This window comes from Bos grunniens, chromosome 29 (genome assembly GCF_055505025.1).
Source record: "Bos grunniens cultivar Pamir isolate PY7600 chromosome 29, Bosgru_T2T1.0, whole genome shotgun sequence".
In the NCBI taxonomy this organism is placed as follows: domain Eukaryota; kingdom Metazoa; phylum Chordata; class Mammalia; order Artiodactyla; family Bovidae; genus Bos; species Bos grunniens.
Genome location: NC_141193.1, coordinates 42,568,272 through 42,594,857, shown reverse-complemented (window position 1 = coordinate 42,594,857; position 26,586 = coordinate 42,568,272). Strand labels below are relative to the sequence as shown.

The window sequence follows — 26,586 nt, the reverse complement described above, 5'->3', positions numbered from 1 at the left end:
TCCCAACCCAAAGAAGCTCTTATATAGATAAACTGCTCTGAAGGCCTGGATTAAAGTTTTTTGGTTTTATTTCAGCTTGGATTCATTTGTCTTTTCTAGCTCTGTAAGCAGATGCCACAGTCCTGAAACAGTGGATGGTGGCCACTGGATAACTTGGAGGCATGGATTCAGGGACTGGTAGGCAGGGTATGCCCAGAAGTGAGCACTCCTCTCCTCCCTCTTCCTCCTCCTCACTGCTCCATCCTCTCCCCAGGCAAAAGTGAGGGGCTTACAAAGGCGAGGGGGAAGAGGTTTATTTAGCTGATGTCAGTAACTGCAGCTTTTCTCTGGTCCCAGGAATGGGGTGCTGGGTTAGAGGTGGGAAGGAAGGGTGGGGCAGGCATGGTGCTTGCAGTACATTCAGAGGCCAAGCTTCACATAAAGGAAACGCCTACATTTGCTTTGAGGATTCGAGCCCTCCTGTCCATTGCCAGGCTCTCTAATGGACAGGACCGTCCATCTGTCCCTTAACTAACTACAATTATTTCCCTCCTGGAGTGCTTAAGCCAAACTATGTCCAAGGGGACAGCCAAATCTGCCTCCCAAAATACAATCAAAATAAAGTTACTTTGAATCCATGGATTTCTGTTTAATGGGTAAGACAACATGCTGCAGTGGAAACAGCACTGAGACAGTCAGGGGCCACGGTTTCCGACTGGGCCCCCATGCTGTGTAATCATTTCATCTGGAAGATGAAGAGGCTGGACTAATTAATCTTTAATGCTTATTCTCCCCCTCACACTGATTATGCTGAGGGCTGTATCATATAGCTTTTCCAGGAAAGACTGGTTCCAAACCAACAAATGTAAGAGGATGTCACAGACGCCCTCCCCCTCCTCCCCTCCCCCGCCACCAAAAAATATGAGAAAATACTCTGAGACAAAAAAAATGAGAAAACTATTTTGGGAAATAGTTTACTATTTCCCAAACTTCCTTTCCCCAAAATGCATAGTAGTTAGTGGCACAGCAATTAAGATTAAAAATATGATTAAGAGCTCATAATGGGTAAGTAATGACCAAACTGGAAATAAAACCCAACTCTCCTGACTCCTATTGAAGTGCTTTTAATGCTGCATCCTGAAACTGCAGATGTGACTGCAGCCATGAAATTAAAAGATGCTTGCTCCTTGGAAGAAAAATTATGACCAACCTAGACAGCATATTCAAAAGCAGAGACATTACTTTGCCAACAAAGGTCCATGTAGTCAAAGCTATGGTTTTTCCAGTAGTCATGTATTGATGTAAGAATTGGAATATAAAGAAAGCTGAGTGCTGAAGAATTGATGCTTTTGAACTATGGTGTTGGAGAATACATTTGAGAGTCCCTTGGACAACAAGGAGATCCAACCAGCCCATCCTAAAGGAAGTAAGTCCTGAATATTCACTGGAAGGACTGATGCTGAAGCTGAAACTCCAATATTTTGGCCACCTGATGCAAAGAACTGACTCATTGGAAAAGACCCTGATGCTGGGAAAGATTCAAGGTGGGAGGAGAAGGGGACAACAGAGGATGAGATGGTTGGATGGCATAACTGACTCAGTGGACATGAGTTTGAGTAAACTCTGGAAGTTGGTGATGGACAGGGAGGCCTGGTGTGCTGAGGTTCATGGGGTCGCAAAGAGTTGGACACAACTGAGCAACTGAACTAACTGGAGTGATACTTCACTTGTTAAAAAAAAAAAAAAGAATTAAAACTACATGCTGAACACCAAAAACTAACACAACATTGCAAATGAACTATACTTCAATAAAATTTTTAATTAAAAATAGAATTAAAGTTATAATTAATTTTGCTCCTTTATAAAATTATAATACGTATCTCAAGTGGTTGTAGTAAAGATTAAATGCAAGACTATTAAGAAAGGGCTTAACAATATCTGGCAACTAGTAAGTGCTCCATAGATGATTGCTATTATTATTGTCATTGTAATATTATCATTGTTGTTATCATTATCATTATTATATTCAGCAGCATCAGCAGCCATTGAAAACACTCACTATGCTGTTGGGGTGAAGCTATACCTTGTCTAGCCCCTTCCGTGGTAAAAATCAAATCTTAGACAACTGTTAGTCTAGAGTGCATGATGAGGAAGGGACTAGGTCAGAGGAAGGGGTGAAAGGTAGAAGAAAGCCTAGTGGATGAGAAAAATTTTACTGATACTTGCAAGGACTAAGGTTGGTGGGAGGCAGTAAGAGAATTCCCAGGGAACCAAGAGTTGGTTTTTTGTTTTTTTTCTAAGTATTCTAAGTGTCCATTGTTTTTTAACTACAGAAAGTGCATACAATAAATTCATTTGCTGGAACACAGAGAGAGAGCAAGAGAGAGCTGCACTAGATAGAGCATGAGCTAGAGAATTCAGGTGCGAAACACTGTCCAGTTCCATCAACAGGTCTGCAAGGACGGCCACGCCCGGAGAAACCTATAGAGGAAAGCACTGACCTTGGAAATGCAAGCACGTTGCTGGGTCGCTTCCCCAAGTTCTCTCTGCTAGACAACACTGAGTCCACTGTGTCAGGCCTCTGGGGACAGGGAAAAAGACAGGTTACATTTGGGCTGTGGTCCAGGACACAGACAATCAGAGCCACAGGCTGCTCAAAAGCCTCAGACTACCATGATACCCTCCACTGTTATTTCTGTTTAGGGCTTAAAGTCTAGAACTTAACATCCAATGAAGAAAGATCTCATTTATCAAAGAAGTCACCTTGCTTGGTCCCATCCCAATTTCATTGATGCTGCCTTTTCTCAAACCATTTCCTCCTTGGAAACTGCCCTCAGGGTTGACAGCTCCTCATCTTTAAGAGGACAGCCAACTTCTTGAAACTCTCAGGAATACGAGCAAGCTGGCTAGTTCCACTCTTGACCCAAATAACTCTAAAACTGGGTAGCTGAGAGAAGGACTTTGGAGTCAGCTATCCTCATGCTTAAATCCCCACACTGCTAACGCAAGAAGATCAAACCAGTCAATCCTAAAGGAAATCAACCCTGAATATTCTTTGGAAGGACTGATGCTGAATCTCCAATACTTTGGCCAGCTGATGCAAAGAGCTGACTCATTGGAAAAGCCCTGACACTGGGAAAGACTGAGGGCAAAAGGAGAAAGGAGTGACAGAGGATGAGATGGTTGGATGGCATCATCCACTCAAGGGACATGAGTTTGAGCAAGCTCCGGAAGATAGTGAAGGACAGGGAAGACTGGCATGCTGCAGTCCATGGGGTCACAAAGAGTCAGACATGACTGAGGGACTGAACAACAACAGCTATAAAGCTTTAGACCCTAGATATGTGGGATCAAATTCACAGGACTTTTAGGAGGTACTATATATAAGTGGCTAGCACATAAAAGCACTCCACAAATAGTGACAATTACAATTATTATAAATAATATATATTTATTATAATCTACAAATCGTATTTATAATATAATTTATAAAATATTTAATAATTGTATATTATATATAATAATCACATTATTAAATTATACTAGTATAGAATAACAGGTAAAATTATTCTTTTTGGATTAATGATGTGGTTTACAAAAGGCTTTGAAGGAGATTCTAAAGATCTAAGTTTTAAAAATATTTTGAGCTAACACAGCATCACTGAAATTAGCACACAACTTCCTAAGAGAACTCTTCTACAAGACAGCACTCGGGTTTACGTTATGGAACATTTAGGGAAAAAACAGTCACTCTCACAACTTTACAGCAGTTTCCCGAAATGTGTTTTACAGGTATTAATGAATATTGACTCAACCTAAAGTTCCATGATTAAATACTTACAGGCAGTTAAAGCTGCTTCTTTCCAGCCAGACTTCTCAGGTACTTTAACATACCTATGTGCTTTGGCCTATAGAGCTTTTTTTATAGGATATCCATCAAGAGCAGTTCTTTTGGAAAACTCTCCTTAAAAGGTACATCTTAGAGTACAGCAGGCCAAATGAAGCATTATCCTGTCTTTTAAACATGTATCAAAGCTTACAAAGCTCTGCATAATCCCTGAGGGTGAGAGATGGAGCAGCACTTTGGCCTTGTTTCTGATTTTGCACATCCTGCCCGTGTTTTAATAAAAACGAGAGGGTGATACTCACGTGTGTGTGTCTCCACTCTGCACACACAGGGTTGGCATCCCTCTGAGCCATCCTGTATGAAGCCAGGATGTGGAGAAAACACCAAGGGCCTAAGTAGGCATGACTCCATCTCCTAAACCCCCATCCCAGAGCACCACAAAAGGATAAATCAGAAGGGAGAATTAAACCATATGTATAACATTTTCTTTCATAGCTCTTTCTTTAAAAAAAAAAAAAAAAAGAAAGTCAGGCTTTTGTTCTATGGGTCACAAGATTATATAACATTCATGATAATCCAATCCATCCATCCCAAATTAGTACATTCAGATTCAATTAGTTCTCAACAAGGACCTATTTGTATATATAGCACCTAGAACTCTGCTCAATGCTATGTGACAGCCTGGATGGGAGGGGAGTTTGGGGGAGAATGGATACATGTATATGTATGGCCAAATCCCTTCACTGTTCACCTGAAACTATCACCCCAAAACAAAATAAAAGATTTTTTAAAAGTTTCACAATTTCATTCACTTAAGAATGAAATACTTAAGAATATATCTACCTAAAGAAACAAAAGACCTATATATATAAAACTATAAATCACTGATGAAAGAAATCAAAGAGGACACAAATAGATGGAGAAATATACCATGTTCATGGATTGGAAGAATCAATATAGTGAAAATGAGTATACTACACAAAGCAATCTATAGATTCAATGCAATGCCTATCGAGCTACCAATGGGATTTTTCACAGAACTAGAACAAATAATTTCACAATTTGTATGGAAATACAAAAAACCTCGAATAGGCCAAAGCAATCTTGAAAAAGAAGAATGGAACTGGAGGAATCAACCTGCCTGACTTCAGGCACTACTACAAAGCTACAGTCATCAAGACAGTATGGTACTGGCACAAAGACAGAAATATAGATCAATGGAACAAAATAGAAAGCCCAAAGATAAATCCATGCACATATGGACACTTTATCTTTGACAAAGGAGGCAAGAATATACAATGGAGAAAAGACAATCTCTTTAACTAGTGCTGCTGGGGAAATTGGTCAACCACTTGTAAAAGAATGAAACTAGAACACTTTCTAACACCATACACAAAAATAAATTCAAATGGATTAAAGATCTAAATGTAAGACCAGAAACTATAAAACTCCTAGAGGAAAACATAGGCAAAACACTCTCTGACATAAATCAAAGCAGGATCCTCTATGACCCACCTCCCAGCGTATTGGAAATAAAAGCAAAACTAAACAAATGGGACCTAATTAAACTTAAAAGCTTTTGCACAACAAAGGAAACTATAAGCAAGGTGGAAAGACGGCCTTCAGAATGGGAGAAAATAATAGCAAATGAAGCAACTGACAAATAATTAATCTCAAAAATATACAAGCAACTCCTAAAGCTCAATTCCAGAAAAATAAATGACCCAATCAAAAAGTGGCCCAAAGAACTAAACAGACAGTTCTCCAAAGAAGACATACAGATGGCTAACAAACACATGAAAAGATGTTCAACATCACTCATTATCAGAGAAATGCAAATCAAAACCACAATGAGGTACCATCTCACAACGGTCAGAATGGCTGCTATCCAAAAATCTACAAACAATAAATACTGGAGAGGGTGTGGGGAAAAGGGAACCCTCTTACACTGTTGATGGGAATGCAAACTAGTACAGCCACTATGGAGAACAGTGTGGAGATTCCTTAAAAAACTGGAAATAGAACTGCCATATGACCCAGAAATCCCACTGCTGGGCACACACACCGAGGAAACCAGAATTGAGACACGTGTACCCCAATGTTTATCAGAGCACTGTTTATAATAGCCAGAACATGGAAGCAACCTAGATGTCCATCAGCAGACAAATGGATAAGAAAGCTGTGGTACATATACACGATGGAATATTACTCAGCCATTAAAAAGAATACATTTGAATCAGTTATAATGAGGTGGATGAAACTGGAGCCTATTATACAGAGTGAAGTAAGCCAGAAAGAAAAACACCAATACTGTATACTAACACATATATGTGGAATTTAGAAAGATGGTAATGATAACCCTATATGCAAGACAGCAAAAGAGACACAGATGTATAGAACAGTCTTTTGGACTCTGTGGGAGAAGGCGAGGGTGAGATAATCTGAGAGAATAGCATTGACACGTGTATATTATCATATGTGAAACAGATCTCCAGTCCAGGTTTGATGCATGAGACAGGACACTCAGGGCTGGTGCACTGGGATGACCCTGAGGGATGGGATGGGGAGGAAGGTGGGAGGGAGGGTCAGGATGGGGAACACATGTACACCCGTGGCTGATTCATATCAATGTATGGCAAAACCCACTACAATATTGTAAAGTAATTAACCTCCAACTAAAATAAATTGAAAAAAGAAAAAAGGAGTTTCAGTTAGCTCTGTTGAATGATTGTTTCACTGCCTCCTTAAAGTCTGCAATGTCCAACTTGGCACGAAGGTCACACCAGCTATAACAGTTAACGGTGAATGGTCAACTATGAAATTTCTTCTAAACAATGCAAATTAAAAGCTGAATATACATTTCTATGACTTGAATTAGATTTTTCTGTAGACTTTCATTAAAATAAAATAGTGTAATCGGTACAAAAAGAGTAATTAGGAAGTCTTGGCTTAAATTTCAGTTCCACTGCTGAACTCCTAGACTTCCCACACAACCTCTCTGAACCCCATTTTTCTCACTGGTAAAATCAGGATAATAATTCTGGTTTTATAATGTTTTGAGAGTCAAATGAAATAATATATGTAGAAAAAAAAAGTTTTTAAACTATAAGGTACTATCCTATAAAATGTTCATAATTATGAGTTTCTACTACTGTTTATAATTTTTCAGTTGGCACTGACACAAAACTTAGTTCTTTAACCCTTCTAACTTTTTTGTCAAAGAGTTAATCATCTATAAACAAGCACTTCTTTGACTTGGGGTAACTGCCATTTAAAATATGTCAACCTTGTTGTTGTTTTAGTTGCTAAGTCCTGTCTGACTCTTTACGACCCTCTGGACTGTAGCCCACCAGGTCCCTCTGTCCATGGGATTTTCCAGGTAAGAATACTGGAGTGGGTTGCCATTTCCTCCTCCAGGGGATCTTCCCGACCCAGGGATTGAACCTGCGTCTCCTGCGTTGGCAGGCAGATTCTTTACCACTGAGCCACCAGGGAAGCCCTTGTCAATCTTAAAGATAACACATTTACAGATTCAGAAAGGGGTTAGGAGAAAGAAAACAGTAATTTACATTTGCTAGGGCTTTTGCCAAAGCCCCGCTTCCATCCATTGTACAAAGGAAGTCCTTATAGAATCTCATCTTGACTTTGCTGTCTTTGATCATGAGGACCCCGATTCCTTTGAATGTAAACTCCACATTTTGTTTGATGGAAATGGATCGTGACAAAAAAAGCAGCGTCTCCTTCACACATCCTTCCACTATATCTCTGCTAAATGGACCCTCCAAGGATATCATGACAAAATTAAGTGGAACTATTGGGATATCACCTAGAGGAGAAAGGGGGAGAGGAAAGAATTGAGATTATAACAAAGACATAGCATACACACTCACAAATAATCACTTGATTCTCACTTAATACTTAAAAACAGAACTGTACCTGTGAAGCCTTTAGTTGTACTCTTTAATGCTCAATTAAATTTTCCCTAAAAGTAGAATGTTTTTGCTCAGAACAAGCACAATTAGCTTTCTAAACTGTGCTACAGACAAGCTTTTCATTCTCTCTTGTTGAAAGAGAAAGCCCACCCAAAGCAATGAAGACCCAGTGTAGTCAAAAATAAATACATTTTTAAATGGTTGAAAAATCCATCAAATTTACCATACAGAATACAGGCATAACAAATTCTAAGTATAGCTTGTTGGTATTTGTTTTTCCAATATATCATTTTTCGGTAGAAAGTTACTCTGCAAATTAACTTCCAGAGATGTTAACATAAAGGCAAGTTCCAGCCTTTTCACCTTGTCGGCACTGGGGGTAGATGAACTCTCTTCATCCAGATATAAGTCTGATGCAGGAGGGCATGATAAGGAAAGTCAAAAGGAACACAACCAGAAATTAGGAGAGAACCCTCCCACTCCAAGTAACCAGGGCAGGTATCACATAAAGCCACACCCTGAAACTGGAATGCAAGTATCCTGGAGAAGGCGTCATGTATCCCCCCATGTCTCTAGCACCTGGGACAAGACTGCCATGTCGTTGGCCCTTAGTAAATATTTGTGGAGGGGAAAAAGGAAGGAGGCAAAAGGAGGGAAGAAGGGAATAAGGAAGCAAAGGAAAGAAGGAGATTTAGGATGTGAGAGGTGTATAAGGTATTAAGTCTTTACAGAATTATTAACCTGCTGCTAAGTTGCTTCAGTCGTGTCCAACTCTGTGCAACCCCACAGACAGCAGCCCACCAGGCTCCGCTGTCCCTGGGATTCTCCAGGCAAGAACACTGGAGTGGGTTGCCATTTCCTTCTCCAATGCATGAAAGTGAAAAGTCAAAGTGAAGTCACTCAGTCGTGTCCGACTCTTCACAACCCCATGGACTGCAGCCTACCAGGCTCCTCCATCCATGGGATTTTCCAGGCAAGGGTACAGGAGTGGGGTGCCATTGCCTTCTCCATTAACCTTCTAACAACTTTTAAATTTCAATAATTTCTATGATATACAATAGAAACTCAGTTGATCTTTTCCTAGTTGATATTAACTGTGATTCTTCCAACCAGTAATCCTAATTAACTTTCTCTTCTTTATAATCACTTTTAATTTCTTAGATCTGAAATACATATAAAATCTGCATGACTCAGTGATGTGGCTTTTATATAAATTTGCCTTGATGTCATATCCGGCCTTGAGCTTCTGAGGTTGAAAATGACTTGCAAAAAGACTGTATATTATTCCCTACCTCAGCCCCTCCCTCTGACAAAGGTATCACATGAAAAGAGAGCTTCTCAAAGCAGAAAGCAGTAAAGCCACAATTGGCCAAGCATTGCCCTTTCATTTTCATCCCCTGGCTAGTCACGTTCTGGGAAAGTCTTTAAAATAAAATCTGTTTACCAGGAGTATATACTCTGTTTTGTTTGAGTCCATGAATCTGTACTAACTTCTCTGCCATGATAAACACGGGCCTCTGAATTAGGAAAAACTTCTTGTTTCCCACCTCAAGCTTTTGTCTCATGAAAGTGAAAGTTCCAAGTCCTGGAATCTGAACTCCCTGAAAAGATAAAGGGGAAAAAAAAAAAATCAACAGAAAGAATTCACTGAAATGTAAAGAAAAATAATCCTTAGCAGTGTTATCCCAAAGCACATGAAGAAATTTAAACATGTGCCTTAAAATTCAATGCTCTTTATGACCCATTACAGCTTTAGTATTTCATGACTCTAAGTTTTCAAAGAAGTATAAAATGTAATATCTCAATCCACAGTGCTTTTCTGATCCATCATCTCCATATCATTCAAAGGCTGTGAGGACTAAGAAAACATGTATGGGGACTTCCCGGTGGTCCAGTGGCTAAGACCCTGCGCTCCCAGTGCAGGGGGCCTGGGTTTGATCCCTGGTGGAGGAACTGTATCCCACATACCACTACTAAGACCTGGTATAGTCAAACAAATAAAATTTTTTTTTAATGTATGGATGCCATAGCTGCTTTTAATCTTTATCTAAGATTACTTTGCCAACAAAGGTCCATCTAGTCAAGGCTATGGTTTTTCCAGTGGTCATGTATGGATGTGAGAGTTGGACTGTGAAGAAGGCTGAGCGCCGAAGAATTGATGCTTTTGTGTTGGAGAAGACTCTTGAGAGTCCCTTGGACTGCAAGGAGATCCAACCAGTCCATTCTAAAGGAGATCAGCCCTGGGTGTTCTTTGGAAGGACTGATGCTAAAGCTGAAACTCCAGTACTTTGGCCACCTCATGCGAAGAGTTGACTCATTGGAAAAGACCCTGATGCTGGGAGGGATTGGGGGCAGGAGGAGAAGGGGACGACAGAGGATGAGATAGCTGGATGGCATCACTGACTCGATGGACATGAGTTTGAGTGAACTCCGGGAGTTGGTGATGGACAGGGAGGCCTGGCGTGCTGCAATTCATGGGGTCGCAAAGAGTCGGACACGACTGAGCGACTGAACTGAACTGAAGATTACTCTTGTCCTAAAAAGAGATGGAAATACCAGACTACCTTACCTGCGTCCTGAGAAATCTGTATGCAGGTCAAGAAGCAACAGTTAGAACCAGACATGAAACAACAGATTGGTTCCAAATCGGGAAAGGAGCACATCAAGGCTGCATACTGTCACCCTGTTTATTTCACTTATATGCAGAGTACATCATGTGAAATGCCAGGCTAGATGACGCCCAGGCTGGAATCAAGATTACTGGGAGAAATATCAATAACCTCAGATACGCAGATGATACCAGAAAGCGAAGAAGAACTAAAGAGCCTCTTGATGAAAATGAAAGAAGAGAGTGGAAAACTTGGCTTAAAACTCAACATTCAGAAAACTTAAGATCGTGGCATCTGGTCCCACCACTTCATGGCAAATAGATGGGAAAACAATGGAAACAGTGACAGACTTTATTTGGGGCTTTCAAAATCACTGCAGATAGTGACTGCAGCCATGAAATTAAAAGACACTTGCTCCTTGAAAGAAAAGCTATGACCAACCTAGACAGCATATTAAAAAGCAGAGATATTACTCTGCCAACAAAGATTCATCTAGTCAAAGCTATGTTTTTTTCAGTAGTCATGTACGGATGTGAGAGTTGGACTATAAAGAAAGCTGAGTGCCAAAGAATTGATGCTTTTGAACTGTGATGTTGGAAAAGACCCTTAAGAGTCCCTTGGACTGCAAGGAGATCCAACCAGTCCATCCTAAAGGAAATCAGTCCTGACTGTTCATTGGAAGGACTGATGCTGAGGCTGAAACTCTAATACTTTGGCCACGTCACCAACTCAATGGGCATGAGTTTGAGCAAGCTCCGAGAGTTGGTGATGGACAGGGAAGCCTGGCGTGCTGTGGTCCGTGGTGGGGCAGAGAGTCAGACACGACTGAGCGACTGAACTGAACTGACTGAAATTGTGTGGCATTTTAAATTTTAATCCCTTGCCATCAGGGGAGAGATTTTCTGCTTCCTCATTCTCTCTTTTAAAAAAAAAAAAAAACAACGTTTATTTATTTACTTGTCTGCACCAGATCTCAGTTGTGGCACACAGTGTCTTGATCTTCGCTGCGGTGTATGGGATCTTTTAGTTATGGCATGTGGGATCTAGAACCCTAAATAGGGATCAAACCCAAGCTCCTGGCATTGGGAGCATGGAGGATTAACCACTGGAACACCAAGGAAGTCCCTCTCATTCTTTATGGTAGGTTTATTGTCCCTCACTTAAAATCAGACGACCCAAAACATCGAAGATACGTGCCCTAGTGTGGTGATCTTGGTTAATGCGCAGAAGCAAAAGATTTTGGCTCTCACTCTAGAGCTCTGTCTTCATGGAAACATCAAAGGTTACAAAGTCTAATGCTATAGGAGCCAAGAAAGGATGCAAGGGAGTGAAGGTACAGAGCCAGAGAATGTGATGGCTCAGGAGTGCATGCCCCATCTAAAGGGGAGAGACCCTTGTCAGCTTCAGCCAAGCGTCACATGTACTGAACAAAAACTGATTTTGTTAATCGGCTGATTTTTCAAGGAAAAAAAAATTTGTACAAACTCCCAATTTTAAATTCTGATGACTAATTCAAATTATCAGATCAAACAAATAGATTTCATGGATGAATTCAGATCAAAGGTTCTCATATTGGGACCTCTGAGTAGGATATAAACGTTTCACAATATCCCAGCACCCTCCAAACTCCCAACATCTCTGTTCAGTTCTGTGGCATCCAAACTCAAGACTTGATGGGGGAGAAATAGGCCAGCCCTGGACAAAGGTTCTCATTTTTGGCAAGTAGAGTTCAGTCCCTGACTGCCTTCATACATTTCAGTTAGAATCCATTCCCTGCAAGGAGGCAAGACAAGAAGCATCATATCCTTCTATAGCCACGCCAGGAACTACCAGATCACAGAGGAACAGAATTCATCTACGTCCTCTGTACACACCTGGACTGATCAGCAATACACTTCCTATCACTGGAACAGCACAACTTTCACATCATTACCTAAGGGTGAAATCCGTGTCTGTTAAATCTACCAACCACAAGTCCTACGTGTGAGCATCATAAAATCACAAGACTGCAGGTTACACTGGATGGCTCTAAAATCTGCTATCTTTCTCCCAGCAAAACAATTGGAGACTAAGGAGGAAACATTCTTTGATGTCCTATGTTAAAATTAAAGTATAAATCTTACCTTGTGTAAGGATAGCTGCCGTTCCACAAATTCTGACACATTTCCCCAAATAGTAGAAACTTCTAAAATTCAAGGTAAATAAAATATAATGTATGAATAATTTATGAAAGCACACCTGTGATAGTTATCTTAGTGTTCGTAAACAAAAATGTGAATACGAAATACAGAATAAATAATTTACATTATTTAAGTGATAATAATTTCTAATTAATTAAAATTAACAGAAAATAAAGTCACTCCCCAAAGATAATTTTCCTAATAAGCAAAGTTAACTTGCTTTAAATTCCAAAAATGTGAAAGAGGAGGCGAAAGAGAAAGAGAAGGTAGAGAGGAGGTGGAGAAAATCTTTGTAGAATAAAGGGAAGTGTCACAACTTGCCCTTTATTCTATAAACATAGTTGTTGTTAGTTGTGTCAGACTCTTGGCGATCCCATGGACTGTAGTCTGCTAGGCTGCTCTGTCTTTGGAATTCTCCAGACAAGAATACTGGAGTGGGTAGCCATTCCCTTCTCCAGGGGATCTTCCTGACCCAGGGATCAAACCCGGGTCTCCTGCATTGCAGACAGATTCTTAACCATCTGAGTTAACCTAGTGTTATCTAGCCTTTTCTTTATATATATATATATATGTATTTATGTGGCTATGCTGAGTCTCAGTTGCAGCACAAGGGATCTTAAATCTTCATTGAGGCATGTGGAACCTTTAGTTGTGGCACACAGGATCTTTTTTTAGTTGTGGCTTGCCAACAAAGGTCCGTCTAGTCAAGGCTATGGTTTTTCCAGTGGTCATGTATGGATGTGAGAGTTGGACTGTGAAGAAAGCTGAGTGCCAAAGCATTGATGCTTTTGAACTGTGGTGTTGGAAAAGACTCTTGAGAGTCCCTTGGACTGCAAGGAGATCCAACCAGTCCATTCTAAAGGAGATTGGTCCTGGGTGTTCTTTGGAAGGACTGATGCTAAAGCTGAAACTCCAGTACTTTGGCCACCTCATGCGAAGAGTTGACTCATTGGAAAAGACTCTGATGCTGGGAGGGATTGGGGGCAGGAGGAGAAGGGGACAGAGGATGAGATGGCTGGATGGCATTGCTGACTCGATGGACGTGAGTTTGAGTGAACTCCGGGAGTTGGCGATAGACAGGGAGGCCTAGTGTGCTGCGATTCATGGGGTCGCAAAGAGTCGGACACGACTGAGTGACTGAACTGAACTGTGAACTCTTAGTTGCAGCATGTGGGATCTAGTTCCCTGACCAGGGATCGAACCAGGGCTCCCTGCATTGTGAACATGGAGTCTTAGCCACTGGACCACCAGGGAAGTCCCTAATCTAGGCTTTTCTTAATGACCCATTCAACAAGCTTCTAAGAGTCTACACCATGCCATTTGATTAACATAAGCCTTCATTCTCACACCACTCCATAATACAGGAAGGAGGCCAGGGGCCACTAAAGCATGAAAGATCATTGTCCGTACATTAACTGTCTCTGCACTTTTATTTTTGCTTCATTCTTGACTGCTTTTCACTCTCAGTCGTCACCATTGGACTCCAGCTGTCACTCCTCTCTGCTACAAGTGCTCTGCAGGCTCACTGCCCAGTCTTAATTCACTGCTTCTGATCAGCTGTGCTCTTGATTTCAACAAATATACTAACATTATGTCTAAAATAATAATTTTTAAAAACAGACTTTTGGGTAAGGGTCCAAAGAGCTTTACTTTGAATTGAGACATAGACTTCACACTTTCTACTTTGAATGATCAGAGGGAGGCCTTCTATGCTTATTTTCTTGTTCTGAGCTATGTTCCAGGAAAGCTGTGGTAGAAAAATAAGTAGTTGTCAATTACTAAAGTGTTAATGTATGATATGAAAGAATACTCTGGGTATAACTAATACTCATAAATATAGAAAACCATGTCTATGTTGACATTTCCATTCCAAACTTAGTCATGAGTTTATTACAGATATTTTCCACTAGTGAACTCTCTCTGCAAATCAAGAGTCCTGTGTTTTACTCAAAAGAAAGGATCACGAACAGTGGCAAATATCAGCTTACCACTTCATGGCATAGATGGAGTTGGGCACAAAAACCCATTCTTTCCCCAGTTTAGAAACTGCTTGATTTACTCTTGTAACTGCTTTTCTAATGGTTTAAACCATTACCTAATGTGGAAAATTGCACTCATTTAATCCTGTATATCAACACTGTAAATATTTTTATTAATATGCCAGACAATGAACAGGATGGGCAATGAGAAGTAGCAGTGACTCATGGGTTTCCCTAATGGCTCAGTGGGTAAAGAATCCATCTGCAATGCAGGAGATACAGGAGACACCGGTTTGATCCTAAGAGGGTAACAGGCAGGAAGGCTGCTGCTGCTGCTGCTAAGTCGCTTCAGTCGTGTCCGACTCTGTGCGACCCCATAGACGGCAGCCCACCAGGCTCTCCCGTCCCTGGGATTCTCCAGGCAAGAACACTGGAGTGGGTTGCCATTTCCTTCTCCAATGGATGAAAGCGAAAAGTGAAAGGGAAGTCGCTCAGTCGTGTCCAACTCTTAGCGACCCCATGGACTGCAGCCTACCAGGCTCCTCCGTCCATGGGATTTTCCAAGCAAGAGTACTGGAGTGGGGTGCCATTGCCTTCTCCAGGCAGGAAGGCTAGGGGGTCTCCAAACAGAGGAAACAGACTGCAAGTGTCAGATGTTTTTTTATCTCCTTCTTAAGTGGCAGGGGAACAAACTACAAGTGTTAAATATTTTTCCCTTCTCTATACAAATTTAAAAGGAGGTTTCTCTTAAAATTTTGTGTTGCCATGATGACACCTGGTTCCACCTGAACTTAACTTTTCTCAAACCTTGAGCTAACCAATGCATTTTTCTTATGGAAATATTTTTCTTAAGCTATGTTAATGAACTATGTATTTACCCTAGACTCTGACTTTCTCCAAGTCGGTTCCACTTAAGACACAGAACTGATAAGGGCTCAACAAACCAGTATGTTTTACTCGTACCTTGTTCTCCCAATCTATGTTAATGAAACTGTATATTTACTTGGAAACCTACCTTTCTGCAAGATTCATGTCAATCGTTTTATGGCCTGGGATGACTCACCTGGTACCAATGTTATCTCAAAATGTATGTTGTGGGTGAGGGGCCTGGTGACAGTCTCTGAGTTTTGAGACATTTCCTTTCTCTAATTAGCAGCTGGTAGGAGAAGGCAATGGCACCCCACTCCATTACTCTTGCCTGGAAAATCCCATGGATTGAGGAGCCTGGTGGGCTGCAGTCCATGGGGTCACTAAGAGTCGGACATGACTGAGCGACTTGACTTTCACTTTTCGCTTTCATCCATTGGAGAAGGAAATGGCAACCCACTCCAGTGTTCTTGCCTGGAGAATCCCAGGCACAGCGGAGCCTGGTGGGCTGCCGTCTATGGGGTCGCACAGAGTCAGACACGACTGAAGTGACTTAGCAGCAGCAGCAGCAGCTATATAACATCCAGCTTAAGACTAGCAGGGGGCACTCTTTCTGCCCCCTTCTGATGTCTATATCAGAAGCTTTTCTCTATCTCTTTTATACTTTAATAAAACTTTATTACACAAAAGCTCTGAGCGATCAAGCCTTGTCTCTGATCCCAGATTGAATTCTTCTCCTCTGGAGGTCAAGAATCCCGGAATCTTTCACAACTCAGCAACAACCTTTCAATCCCTGGGTTGGGAAGATCCCCTGGAGGAGGAAATGGTAACCCACTCCAGTATTCTTGCTGAAAAATCCTATAGACAGAGGAGCCCGGCAGACTACAGTCCAGAGTCGGACATGACTGAGCATGCATGCACAGATGGAAGTGACTCTTATGAGCCTCGAGAAACAAGTTGGGTGATGGAAACTCACTCACCAAGAAAACTAGGACTGCATGCTACAGCGAGCTGGATGCCAACTCTGCCCTTCACTCTAAATCATGGATATACGGTTTATTAAATATACTCAAGTATTCCTTCTACTCTGTCCCATTCTACTATATATCCCATTCTTCCTCACCCTTACAGACAAAAGAATTCTGTCTGCTGCTGGCTGCTAAGAATTAACAGTCTCAACTGTTTCCTGAATTCAAATTTTCATCATGACTAAAAATATTTAATTCACTAGTGATATAGAATCTCAGTAGCCAGACTTACATGAAGACTTTTGAAAGTCAAAACTGTTAAGCCTTTCACCTAGAGTGATGATATGCAGCTCACATTTCAGGAAAACAATCTGTACCAAAATGAAATGATTTAATTACGGCCAGGAGAAATTGTATAGCTGGCGACCAGACCCTACTGAAAAGACCTGAGCTTAATTAGAAATTTGAAGATCCTCTTTCTTCATTTGAAAGATACATTCAAGTCCAACTGTGTCATTTTACCCTATAAAATCTAATGGGGTGGGAGTGGGGGGCCTCCCTAGTGGCACAGTGGATAAGAATCTGTTTGCCAATGCAAGAGACATGGTTTCCATCCCTGATTTGGGAAAATCCCACATGCTGCAGGGCAGCTAAGCCCATGGACTACAACTACTGAGCCAGGGCTCTAGAACCAGGAAGCTGTAACTACTTAGCCCATATATTGCAACTACTGGAGTCTGCGGGCTTCCCTTGTGGCTCAGCTGGTAAAGAATCCGCCTGCAATGAGGGAGACCTGGGTTCAATCCCTGGGTTGGGAAGATCCCCTGGAGAAGGGAAAGGCTACCCACTCCAGTATTCTGGCCTGGAGAATTCCATGGACTGTATAGTCCATGGGGTCACAAAGAGTAGGACACAACTGAGTGACTTTCACTTCACTTCACTTCACTTCACTGGAGTCTGCACACCTGTGCCTGTGCTCAGAAACAAGAGAAGCCACCACAGCGAGAAGCTCTCATGCTGCCCATAGAAAGCAGCCCCCTCTCCCTGCAACTAGAGAAAAGCCCACGAGTGATGAAGACCTGGCACAGTCAGAAATCAATAAATAAAATAATAATTTCTTAAAAATCGAATAGGCAAAGTCTTATAAGAGCAGAGTTTATTATTCTAAGCTGAAATTTGATATTTTTCACAGAAGGAAAAGGAAAATATGTACATCCTTTCCTTCAGGAAATGAAGCCTTTAAGCCTCTGTAATTCAAATGGAACAGACCTGGAAATCTTGCAGACTGATTTCTAACTTTGATTTTTTTGCATACACCAAAGTGTCAGGAAAAGAATCACTAAATCTCAAAAGAAAAATACTTCTAATCCAGTCTAAAAAGCAAATTAAAGAATATGCTACTGTTATATTTTTAGGAAAGCTGAGGTTTTTATTTATTTTGACCAAACACTGAAATACCAAGAACCACAAGAAATCATCCCTGGATGTACCTTCCATATTCAATTCAACCTTCATTTAAGTTCAGATTCTAAACATTTTGTGCATTCAAAACCGTATTTTTAAACACAATGCCAAATGTATTCCAGGTAGGAACACTTTATCTTATATATAATCATTATTAAAAAAAAAAAAGACCAAGTGCCCATTATGTATATTACAGAATAATATGTACTTGAAATAGATACTAATATCAAAAGGGAAAGATAAGTCCCCTAACTTTATTAAACTAAAATCATGATATACAAACAGAGCAAATTAGTATAGAGTGATTTAGACAAGGAAACATATTCCCAGAGCACAGTGCAGTGGGAAGGGCACGCTGTGCTGTGTGTCTGGAGACCTACAGCCTTCCCGCCCCCACGGATTGCTCGCTGTGCAGCCTTCAGTACTTTCAATCGGTTCGCATCTGTAAAATGATGATGGTTCCCTCTAAGTACTAGTGTTGTTGTTTAGTTGCTCAGTCATGTCCAACTCTTTGGTGACCCCATGGACTGTACCCCGCCAGGCTTCTGTGTCCTTGGGATTTCCCGGGTGAAAACACTGGCATGGGTTGTCACAACTCCTGAGCCCTCGGGCCGCAACTGCTGAAGTCGGTTCACCTAGAGCCTGTGCTCTGCAACAGGAGACAGTGCGGTGAGAAGCCGGAGATCTGCAACAATGAGTAACTAACCCCTGCTCGCCACAACTAGAGAAAGCCCAGGCAAAACAATGAAGACCCAGTGCAGCCAAAAATAATTTTTTTTTTTTTAATCTCGGTGTCACTTTGGAGTTACTCTTCTAAGAAACTTTCTAACCAAGCCTAGCAAATTTTCTATAGAACATGTCAAGTCTTCTTCCAAACAGCCATTTCTTTTTTTTAATCTGTTTTTTGGTGTTGTTTTTTTTTTTTTTTTTTAACTTTTTTGGCTGCCACAGGCAGCATGCAGTATCTCACTTCCCCAGCCAGGGATGGAACCCATTCACCCACTCCCCTCCATGTAGAAGCCCAGAGTCTTAACCACTGGACCACCAGGGCAGTCCCTTGATCTCACTTTCTTAACACAACCCTGAGATACCAAGGGCAACAAAAGTAGCCTTGCCTTTGCCTGAATTCTGAGGAGGAGCCATTTGGGGGGGTTGTTTGTAGCCAGCATTTATTGAGACTCCACGCTAGTCCCAGTGTGTACATTATCTTATTTAATAAAAACCCCCTCAGCTGGCCCCTTTCTCTCATTAAAGAACTCAGTAAACAAAAGTGTCTTAAGACTTAGTGCTCCCAAGTGCACGTGGTCTGGGTTCCATCCCGGGTCAAGGAAGCCCCTCCCACACCGAGCAAGTAAGTGAGTTAGCAAGCGGCACCTAAGACCCAGCGGAGCTAAAGAAATGGAAAGAGCCTTTGGACGTGCACCGTGAATCGGCTGTGATTACCAGCTGCTTGACAAGGCAACACGGGCCCTTCAAGGCCCTCCAGAGACAGGGGATGGGGAGAAGCCCTTAGCTTTGCCCCAAGCAGGTAAAGGTTCGTCCCCAGCCCCAAACCCCTGTCGCCTACCCTCCTGGCTCAGCGAGGGCAGCGTGGGCAGCAGGTGCCTGCCGACGTCCTGCAGCGAAGGGAGGATGGTGTCCAGCATCTCTGGTCCCGTCAGGTGGATGCTGCGTCTTTTCTTCTTCAGATGGAGTTTACACAAACGTGGTTGTCTCACTCTCCAGCCCCCCTCTCCTGGGAAATTTGGATGTACCTTAAAAATTCCCAAATCTCGATTTTTTTTTTCTTTCTTAAACGTTTTTTTCTTGCCGTCCCCCACACCCCGCCCCCGACTCTGGCTCTCCCTGAAATGTGCCCACCACAGGAACTCAGAGAGCTGTTCGGCACTTGAATTAAAAAGCGCAAATCCAAGCTCTGGGGACCTTTAGGAGGCCCACTGAGAGGGTCAGCCGGAGCACGGAGCAGGGTAAGGGGACCGCGGGAGGGCGGGCCCGCAGAGAGTAAGGGAGAAGCGTGTTGCTAGGACGCGACAAAGGCTCGCTCCGTTGCTAGGGAGTCAGAATAGGGCCGTGGCCCAGCCCCCTAGGTGTGTCTGGTCCCAGGTGGCCCGGTTGAATCAGAGCTCCAGGCAGAGAGAAATTGGGAAGTAACAATGTTTTTTATTTTTTTCCCTTTCCTTCTTGCCCTGAACAGCGAAGAGACGTGTGGCTTTGGTAATCACCCTGGACAAACCTGGAAATAAGCGTTTGTCCCGAGTGATGGACTTTCTGAGTCTCTGGGTCTGTTTGAGAGCTTGAGTGAGAGCTGAAATTTGTTTGTCTCCTGTTTGGTTTTTCCTAGACTCCCCTCCTAGGAAATGGAGGGCAGGAGGACTGGGGAGGGAGTCGACTTTTTTTTTCATTATAGTCAACTTCTCCTTCCTTCTACACTGAATGACTCTCCTCCTGCAGAACTGTTTTCATACTCTCTCCTCTGCTGACAATGAATTATCACAAAGCAAGCATACCCATGTAAACCCCATTCAGGTCAAGAAATAGAACTCCACCATTACCACAGAAATGCACCTCATTTCCCCTCCTGACATTATTCCAACAAATACCATCAATTAATTTTACCTGTATTTGAACTTTTAGAAGCATACAGTATGTATGCTTCGATTGTGGCTCTGTCACTAAACGTGAGATTCCTCTGTGATTTCTTCAGTAGCAATTTGTTCATTTTCACTGTTGCATGTTATCCCTTTGTGTGACGATTGCACACTTTATTTATCCATTCCACTGTTGACGGAGACATGAATTGTTTCCCTTTGGAGCTATTCGGAATAATGTTGCTGCAAACATTCTTGAACAAACTTTTTCTTTTCGGCTGTGCTGGGTCTCGGTTGCTAAGTGCTGCTTTCTCTAGTTGCCGAGATCAGGGGCTTCTCAATGGGTGACTTCTCCATGTTAACTCTCATATTTGAGATATGAAGAGAATGTAAAAGCAGTACAAGGAGGGGGAGGTTACTTCTGAGATGACTGGTCTGAATGCTTAGCAAAGAGGTTTGGGATTTACTTGGAAGGTGTAGATGGCTCCTGAAGGCTTTGGGATAAGATGACGTGATCACTCACACAGACTATTATATTCTTCAGTATTAAAATGGAGTTGGTATTTCATTATGTGGCATAAAGAATCTATATGTCAGATGGAAACTATTCAGTTGATCCTCAAACAGTACAAATCTGAACTGCCCGGGTCCCTTTGTGTGCAGATTTTTTTCACTAAATATATATGCTATAGTAACACGGATTCTGAAATAGCTGAATCCATGGATGTGGAACAGCAGATATCAGGGTGGGGGTAGAGGGGCATGAGGTATCAGTTCAGTTCAGTTCAGTTCAGTCGCTCAGTCGTGTCCAACTCTTTTCGACCCCATGAATCGCAGCACGCCAGGCCTCCCTGTCCATCACCAACTCCCGGAGTTCACCCAGACTCACGTCCATTGAGTCAGTGATGCCATCCAGCCATCTCATCCTCTGTTGTCCCCTTCTTCTCCTGCCCCCAATCCCTCCCAGCATCAGAGTCTTTTCCAATGAGTCAACTCTTCGCATGAGGTGGCCAAAGTACTGGAGTTTCAGCTTTAGCATCATTCCTTCCAAAGAAATCCCAGGGCTGATCTCCTTCAGAATGGACTGGTTGGATCTCCTTGCAGTCCAAGGGACTGTAAAGTTGGGGGGAGGGGCTGTTTCCACTGTGGGGAGACTTGGCACTCCAAACCTCACCCCCTCCCATTGTTCAAGGGTCAACTGCAATCAGAGAAATTTCTGAGAGAGATGAGGGAAAGCCACCCAATAACTAAAAGCATAAGAGCATGTCTTGGGAAGATTGACCCCAGAATGATTAATGTCATTGGGAGTGACAGCTGTTTATAAACGTTTGACAGATGAAATGGCAAAGATGTAACACAACTGAAGAAAGGTAAATTAGATAATATGACAAATGAGGATGCTTTGAGACTAAGCTATGGAATGATCTCCCAAGGAAGAAATGTAGGAAAACTCAAGTCAGACTATTAAAAAAAAAGAACATGTCAAGTAATAGATAGCACACCGTCACCACTCTACCTGGTGCACCTGCAGGATGAAAGTCGTACAACAGAACTTTCCCGTGTTTAATAGATGTGACCTCAATGAATAATAAATATGATAATGATACCTATGTATATAACATTATTTATTAATGGATGCTAAGTTAATATTTATGCCGTACTCATCTGACCTGTCATTCTTATAAACATTTTGCATGTTTTCCCCCCATTTCAAATAAGAAAAAATAAAAATATTGGCAATTGAAGACCTGAGTTCACACCTGATGTTAGCATAAATAATTTGTATGACTGAAAAAATGTTAATACTTCAGAGCTTCAGTTTTTCACTCATAAGACAGGAATAATGATAATAGAGGAAGTTGCAGTACGCTTAAGGAAACAATAGGAGGGACTTCCCTGGTCATCCAGTGGTTAAGAATCCACCTTCCAATGCAGGGGACACGGGTTCCATCCTTGGTCAAGGAACTAAGATCCCACATGCTTCAGGGCTATTAAGGCTGCGTGCTGAAACTAGAGAGAAGTCCACACAATGCAATGAAAATCCAGCAGGAAGCCAACTAAGATCAATGGAGCCAAAAATTTAAAGAATAAATAAGAAACAATGGGAAAAATTAAATGAAAAAAAAAATTTTGGCTTCCAAACTACTAAACTTGGAGCTAGTACTGTAGGTTAGTCAGATATAGAAAGACAAGCATCATACAATATCACTTATACATAGAATCTTAAAAAAAAAAAAAGAATACAAATTAACTTATTTATAAACCAGAAGTAGAGTCATGGATGTAGAAAATAAACTATGGCTACCAGGAGATAAGTGGGTGGAGGGATAAATTGGGAGATCGGGATTGGCATATACACACTACTATATACAGAATGGATAACTAATAAGAACCTGGTGGATAGTACAGGGAACTCTACTCAATACTCTGCAATGGCCTGAATGGAAAATAATTTAAAAACAAAAATAAGAGCATATGTATAACTGATTCACTCTGCTGTACACCTGAAACCAACACAACATTGTAAATCAAGTATACTCCAATAAAAGGTCTTTTAAAAAATGAGGGAGTGGAAATTCCCTTGTGGCGCTAGTGGTAAACAACTCACCTGCCAGTGAAAGAGACTTAAGAGACGTGGGTTTGATCCCTGCATTAAGATCCCCAGAGGAGCACATGGCAACCCACTCCAGAATTCTTGCCTAGAGAATCCCATGGACAGAGGAGCCTGGTGGGCTACAGTCCACGGGGTCAGAGACAACTGAAGAGACTTAGCACACAGAGCACAGCACCAGTGGTTAGGCATTTTCATTGCCTAGAGTCTGAGTTCAATCCCTGGTTGGGGAACTAAGTTCCCACAAGCCATATGATGTGACAAAAAAAAAAAAAAATGACAGAAAAATCAAGATATTCCCAGATAAAAACTGAGGATGTTTATTACCTTTAGACATGCCCTGCAAGAAATGCTAAAGTGAATCTTGCAAACTGAAATGAAAGGACATTTGAAGTAACTCAAAGCCATGTGAAGAAATAAAGACCTCAGTAAAGGTGAGTACATGGGCAGTTACATAACCTAGTACTAAAGCTGGGCTTTCCAGGTGGTGCTAGTGGTAAAGAACCCGCCTGTCAATGCAGGAGACATAAGAGACCTGGGTCAGGCAGATCCCCTGGAGGAGGGCATGCCAACCCACTCCAGTATTCCTGCCTGGAGAATCTCATTAACAGAGGAGCCTGGCGGGCTACAGTCCATAGGGTCTCAAAGAGTCGGACATGACTGAACAACTTTGCACTCAGGCACTCATGCATTACTATTGTAACAGTGGTTTGTGATTTCAGTTTTTAGTTTTCTACATGATTTAAGAGACATATTTTTTTTAGAAAGGAAATTGACTATCTACAGCAAAGATAATAACAATATATTTCAGTGTTTATAAAATATACGAAAGTAAAATGTATGTCAACAATAGCACAGAGGCTGGAAGAGAGGAAATAGAAGTATACACTTGTTCTTATATGTAAAGTGTTATCACTTGAAGATAGATTGGGACAGGTTAAACAAGTATACTATAAATACAACAGAATTGTAACAAGTAAGCCCCCTCAACATGGAATTTAAAAATCAGTTAGTCCAAAAGAAGGCAGAAAAAGAGAACAAAGAGAACAAAAGCCAGACAAGACAAATAGAAAACAAATAGCAAGAGGGTAGATTCGAATTCAGGGCTTCCCAGGTGGCACTAGCAGTAAAGAGCCCACCTGCCAGTGCCAGTGGGTGTAAGAGGCACGGGTTCAGTCCCTGGGTCGGGAAGATGCCCTGGAGGAGACTATGGCAACCCACTCCAGTGGTCTTGCCTGGAGAATCCCATGAACAGAGAAGCTTGGAGGGCTACAGTCCATAGGGTCGCACAGAGTCAGACACAATTGAAGTGACTGAGCATGCATGCATACAGATTCAAATCCAACCATGTCAATAATCATATTAAATATAATCTGAGTGGTCTAAACATATCTAATTAAAGGGCAGATATCATTAGATTAGTCAAAAAGCAAGACCCCACTATAGGTTGCCTATCAGAAACATATTCAGAATATAAACAAAAAGGCAAAAACTAAATGGGTGGTAAAAAGTATACCACACTAACACTAATCAGTAAAAACTAGAGTGGTTATATTACCATCAGACAAGTTAGATTTCAGAGCAAAGGATGTTACCAGAGATAGAGTACCATTTCACAATGATAAAGGGGTCAATTTATGAACAAGACATAAAAATCTTAATTTTTACATCCTAATTATCCTATCACATTTATGCTCTTAATAACAGAGCTTCAAAATATATGAAGCAAAACCCAATAATTTGAAGACTACTAGTTTTTTTTATTTTCTTAGTACAAAGACATGATTTTTATGTTTGTTAGTCTCTCAGTCATGTCCAACTCTTTATGACCCCATGCACTGTAGCCTTGGGTCTCCTATGTTGCAGGCAAATTCTTTACCATCTGAGCCACCAGGGAAGCCCAATAGAAAGACATACCTATAATTTATTATTTTATATAAACTTCAAACTCATCTCAAGCTATAATAATATTTCTCTTGAACAAGGACATTACCTATAGAGAATGACTAAAATTTTGAAAGGTTGTTGTTGAATCACGCAAATACACCGGGATTCTTGGCCCCCGGAGGAGAAGAATTCAATCCGGGGCCAGAGACGAGGCTTGATCGCTCAGAGCTTTTGTGTAATAAAGTTTTATTAAAGTATAAAGGAGATAGAGAAAGCTTCTGACATAGGCATCAGAAGGGGGTAGAAAGCGTACCCCCTTGCTAGTGTTAACAATGAGGTTATATAATCCAAAGAATGTTTGGAGGTTGTAAAGACCTCCTCCGACCTACTCCCATAATTTACATTTTAAGATAACACTGTCTTCAGGCAAGATACATCCTTGTAAAGACCAGGTATACTCCCATAATTAACATTTTAAAATAACAGAAGGTTGAATCCAAAGACTGTCCTTAGGCAGGATACATTATTGGTATATAATCCTAAGGAATGTGGAGAAAGAAAAAAAGTTTGTCCTTTTTTCCTCCTTGAGAATTCCAGACCCCTCTCTCCTCGGGGACCCCTAGACTCCCTATCAACCTGCCTAGGAAATGACTCTCTCAATTTGATGTGCTGACACAAATTACTTCCAAATTTTCCCACAAAAAACAGCAGACCCATATGGCTTTAATGGTGAATTCTTCAAAATATTTAAGGAAAAAATAATACTGAATTTACAAATACTCAAAGAATAGAAAAAGAGAGAAGACTTCTGATCTCAATTTTTTAAGATCAGTAAAACATTCATTCCAAACCTAAAAAAGACATTACAAAAAAGAAAAACTACAGGCCAGTGTCTCTTTTGAATGTAAATGTAAAAATCCTGACAAAATATCAGTAAACAGGATTCCAGGGATATTAAAAAAAAATGTGATGCATCACAGCCAAGAGGGGTTTATTCCAGGAATAAAAGGACAGTTTAATGTTTTAAAATTCCATGAGTGTCATTCACAACATTAACAGAATTTTTAAAAATAGGGGGAAAGTGCAGTCATGTCACTAGACGGAGAAAGCACATCTGATAAAACTAAAATGCATTCACAATTTCAGAAGGAAGAATCCTCAACAAGGTAGAAATGGGAGGAAATAGGGTTTTTGAAAAATTATCTAGTAATAAAACCCTATAGGTAAGGACTTGCCTGGTGGTCCAGTGGATAAGACTCTGTTCATAGTGCAGGGGCCCAGGTTCAATCCCTGGTCAGAGAACTAGATGCCACATGCAGCAATGAAGCTCTTGTGTGCTGTGACTAAGACCCAGTGCAGCCAGATAAATTGAAAAGAAATTTATTTTTTTAAACACCATTTTCAGTGGTGCCACAGTCAAAGCTTTCTCCCCAACAAGATGAGCACCACAGCTTTTATCATCATTGTGCTGGAGGCCCTACATGGTGCTATAAGACTAGAAGTAAACAAAAGATACACTGCTGGGAAAAAAGTAGAGTGATTTTTCACTCGCATTTTACATGACTGTACAAAATCTGAAAACATATCAACTATTAAAATCATAAGTTTATCAACAAGCTCTTTAGATATAAGCTTAAGGTATAGAAGTGAAAGTGAAAGCCACTCAGTCGTGTCC

The 26,586-nt window shown here is 41.3% G+C and overlaps 1 protein-coding gene across 2 annotated transcripts in view; it reads right to left on the bottom strand.

Moving 5' to 3' along the window:
- CCDC81 (coiled-coil domain containing 81) overlaps positions 1 to 20,626 on the bottom strand; it is a 43,033-nt gene extending 22,407 nt beyond the window's left edge. The window contains exons 1-6 of one of the 2 annotated variants that reach the window (XM_086384721.1): positions 20,442 to 20,626; positions 19,393 to 19,579; positions 12,491 to 12,552; positions 9,203 to 9,359; positions 7,396 to 7,652; positions 2,481 to 2,560 (exon numbers count right to left, since the gene is read on the bottom strand). In XM_086384721.1, coding sequence (XP_086240847.1) covers positions 2,481 to 2,560; positions 7,396 to 7,652; positions 9,203 to 9,359; positions 12,491 to 12,552; positions 19,393 to 19,579; positions 20,442 to 20,465 — 767 coding nt within the window. In that variant the 5' untranslated portion in view covers positions 20,466 to 20,626. Of the gene's footprint in view, positions 1 to 2,480; positions 2,561 to 4,128; positions 4,241 to 7,395; positions 7,653 to 9,202; positions 9,360 to 12,490; positions 12,553 to 19,392; positions 19,848 to 20,441 lie in introns of those variants that run through there. The other variant, XM_086384722.1, reaches the window with a different exon arrangement.
- Between the last annotated feature and the right edge of the window lie 5,960 nt (positions 20,627 to 26,586).